The sequence below is a fragment of the Camelina sativa genome, unplaced genomic scaffold (genome assembly GCF_000633955.1).
Source record: "Camelina sativa cultivar DH55 unplaced genomic scaffold, Cs unpScaffold02099, whole genome shotgun sequence".
Lineage (NCBI taxonomy): Eukaryota > Viridiplantae > Streptophyta > Magnoliopsida > Brassicales > Brassicaceae > Camelina > Camelina sativa.
The window spans coordinates 1-2151 of record NW_010923215.1 but is presented as its reverse complement, the minus strand read 5'-3'; the positions used below and the strand labels follow the sequence as shown (position 1 = coordinate 2151).

Here is a 2151-nt window from a genome sequence, read left to right as displayed (position 1 = left end):
GTTTGAGTTTTTCTTCTCTTATCATAATGTAAATTTACTACACAGAGCTAGTGTTGTATGTCCCATACTGGTGGAAGTATCATTGTACTATTTCCCAATGCTAACGTAATACTATTTATAATTTGTTCTCTTTTTAGTACTCTTTTTACTCTTAGAAACTTTTAATGTATGCGTTACCACGAGTCTCCAAGCCTATTCTCTCAAAGGGGACGTATTGGGTGATAAAATTTGGAAACTCAACTTTTCCATCTGTTCAAATTAAACGTTTTAAACGACCGGCTGGCGTCGACTAGATAGGTAGCCAAATGGCCCAAATCTCTAACCTTACCGGCCGAACGCTAGACGGATCTCCTCGGGTACTTCTACGTTTTAATCAATTTCTCCCTTTATCCGGCATGCAAACAAAAATCACGACACTTGAATTTATTTCATAGAAGTGCAGCTTTTAAAAAGCAGAGTGGAGCTAATCACATTTCTGGAACTGTTTTGTCCGCTCCCAACAATGCAATAAACGATACAAAACCTTCTTCCATCAAGTATTCATACTTATCCTGTCTATGTCTTTAAATACACTTTCTGTCTATGGGTTTCCTAAAGCATTGTATTCTTTTGCAGGTCCCCTAACCCTTTAATTTCTCCAAGTGTTTCCAACCCATCGTTGGTGACTGGTTAGTTACTCTGTGTAATGCCAAGTTTAATTTATCTCGTGCTCCAGTAAAACATGAGTTAATGTCGTTGTATGATGTGATTAGGCGTGAGAAAGTGAAACGGAAGAAAGAACGAGCCGAGAAGTCTCAGAAGAAAGAACGAGCTGAGAAGTCTCAGAACAAATCTGACGAGAAGTCTCAGAAGAAAGCTGACGAGAAGCAGCAAAAACCTGACCTAACCAAACTCTCAGCAAATCTTCCCGCTGGATGGCAGGTATAAATCACCATTTTCCTAGTTTTTGTTTTGTAAATTGAAACGCGCAGTCGCTAAAACATTTTCACTTGTCTCTCTCTCGCAGGCGTACTGGGATGAATCTACCAAAAAAGTTTACTATGGGAATACAAGTACATCTCAAACTAGTTGGACACGACCCACTACCTGAATCTCAATTGCTTTCTCGACCCAATTTTTACTATTTTTTTTTCTGAGATACATTAGTTTGAGATTTTCTTCTCTTATCATAATGTAAATTTACTACACAGAGCTAGTGTTGTATGTACCATACTGGTGGATGCACCTTATTTTCTATTCGAAATGATTATTGTACTATTCCCAATGCTAACGTAATACTATTTATAATTTGTTCTCTTTTTAATACTCTTTTGACTCTTAAGAAACTTTTTATGTTATGTGTTACCACGAGTCTCCAAGCCTATTCTCTCAAAGGGGACGTATTGAGTGATAAAATTTGGAAACTCATTTTTTTCCATCCGTTCAAACTTAACGTTTTAAACGACCGACTGGCGTCGACTAGATAGGTGGCCAGAGACGTTGCTGTTCAAATCTCTAACCTTGCCGGCCGAACGCTAGACGGATCTCCTCGGGTACTTCAACGTTTTAATCAATTTCTCCCTTTATCCGGCATGGAAACAAAAATCACGACACTTGAATTTATTTCATTTGTGCAAACAGCAAAGTGAATATCCAGATATTTCTCTACTTAATGCATTTTTTTTGTTGGTATATACACAGACACATACGAGGAATTTAAATTGATGAGAAAGAAAGCACATTATATATTGATGATCACTTAGGAGAGGCAGAATTAGAGTCTCCAACCAACATGGAAAGGTTTGACGGAACGGATATGCCACGTGACATCCCAAGTCCAGCGTTACGACGGTGGTAACGGCATNACCTGAAGGAGCCAGGGTGTGTCGTTGGCGCGCATAAACAGTTTTGCCTCACGCTTGATGACTTGATCATACCGACTGAGCCACCACCACCACCACGAGCACTTGTACGTGGAGACATGTTGTAAGCTTCTTGTCTTTTAATGTCTTCTTGGCTTATGTCTTCTGTCCCCTTAAGCTTGATCTTCATCATCATTCTCCTCTTTGCTTCTTCCTCTTTCCCTTCCATTTGTGTTTTTCCTTCTTCTTCTCTTTCCTTCTTCGTTTCTCTACCTTTTTACGAATAGAGAAAACTATAAAAATAGTCGGA

At 39.0% G+C, this 2151-nt stretch overlaps 1 protein-coding gene across 1 annotated transcript; it reads right to left on the bottom strand.

Annotated features, from left to right (window-relative positions):
- Positions 1-1575: 1575 nt before the first annotated feature.
- LOC104774231 lies at positions 1576-2132 on the bottom strand. Its single transcript, XM_010498887.2, has one exon. The coding sequence runs from the start codon at positions 2068-2070 to the stop codon at positions 1735-1737; it is 336 nt and encodes a 111-aa protein (XP_010497189.1). The 5' UTR covers positions 2071-2132; the 3' UTR covers positions 1576-1734.
- Between the last annotated feature and the right edge of the window lie 19 nt (positions 2133-2151).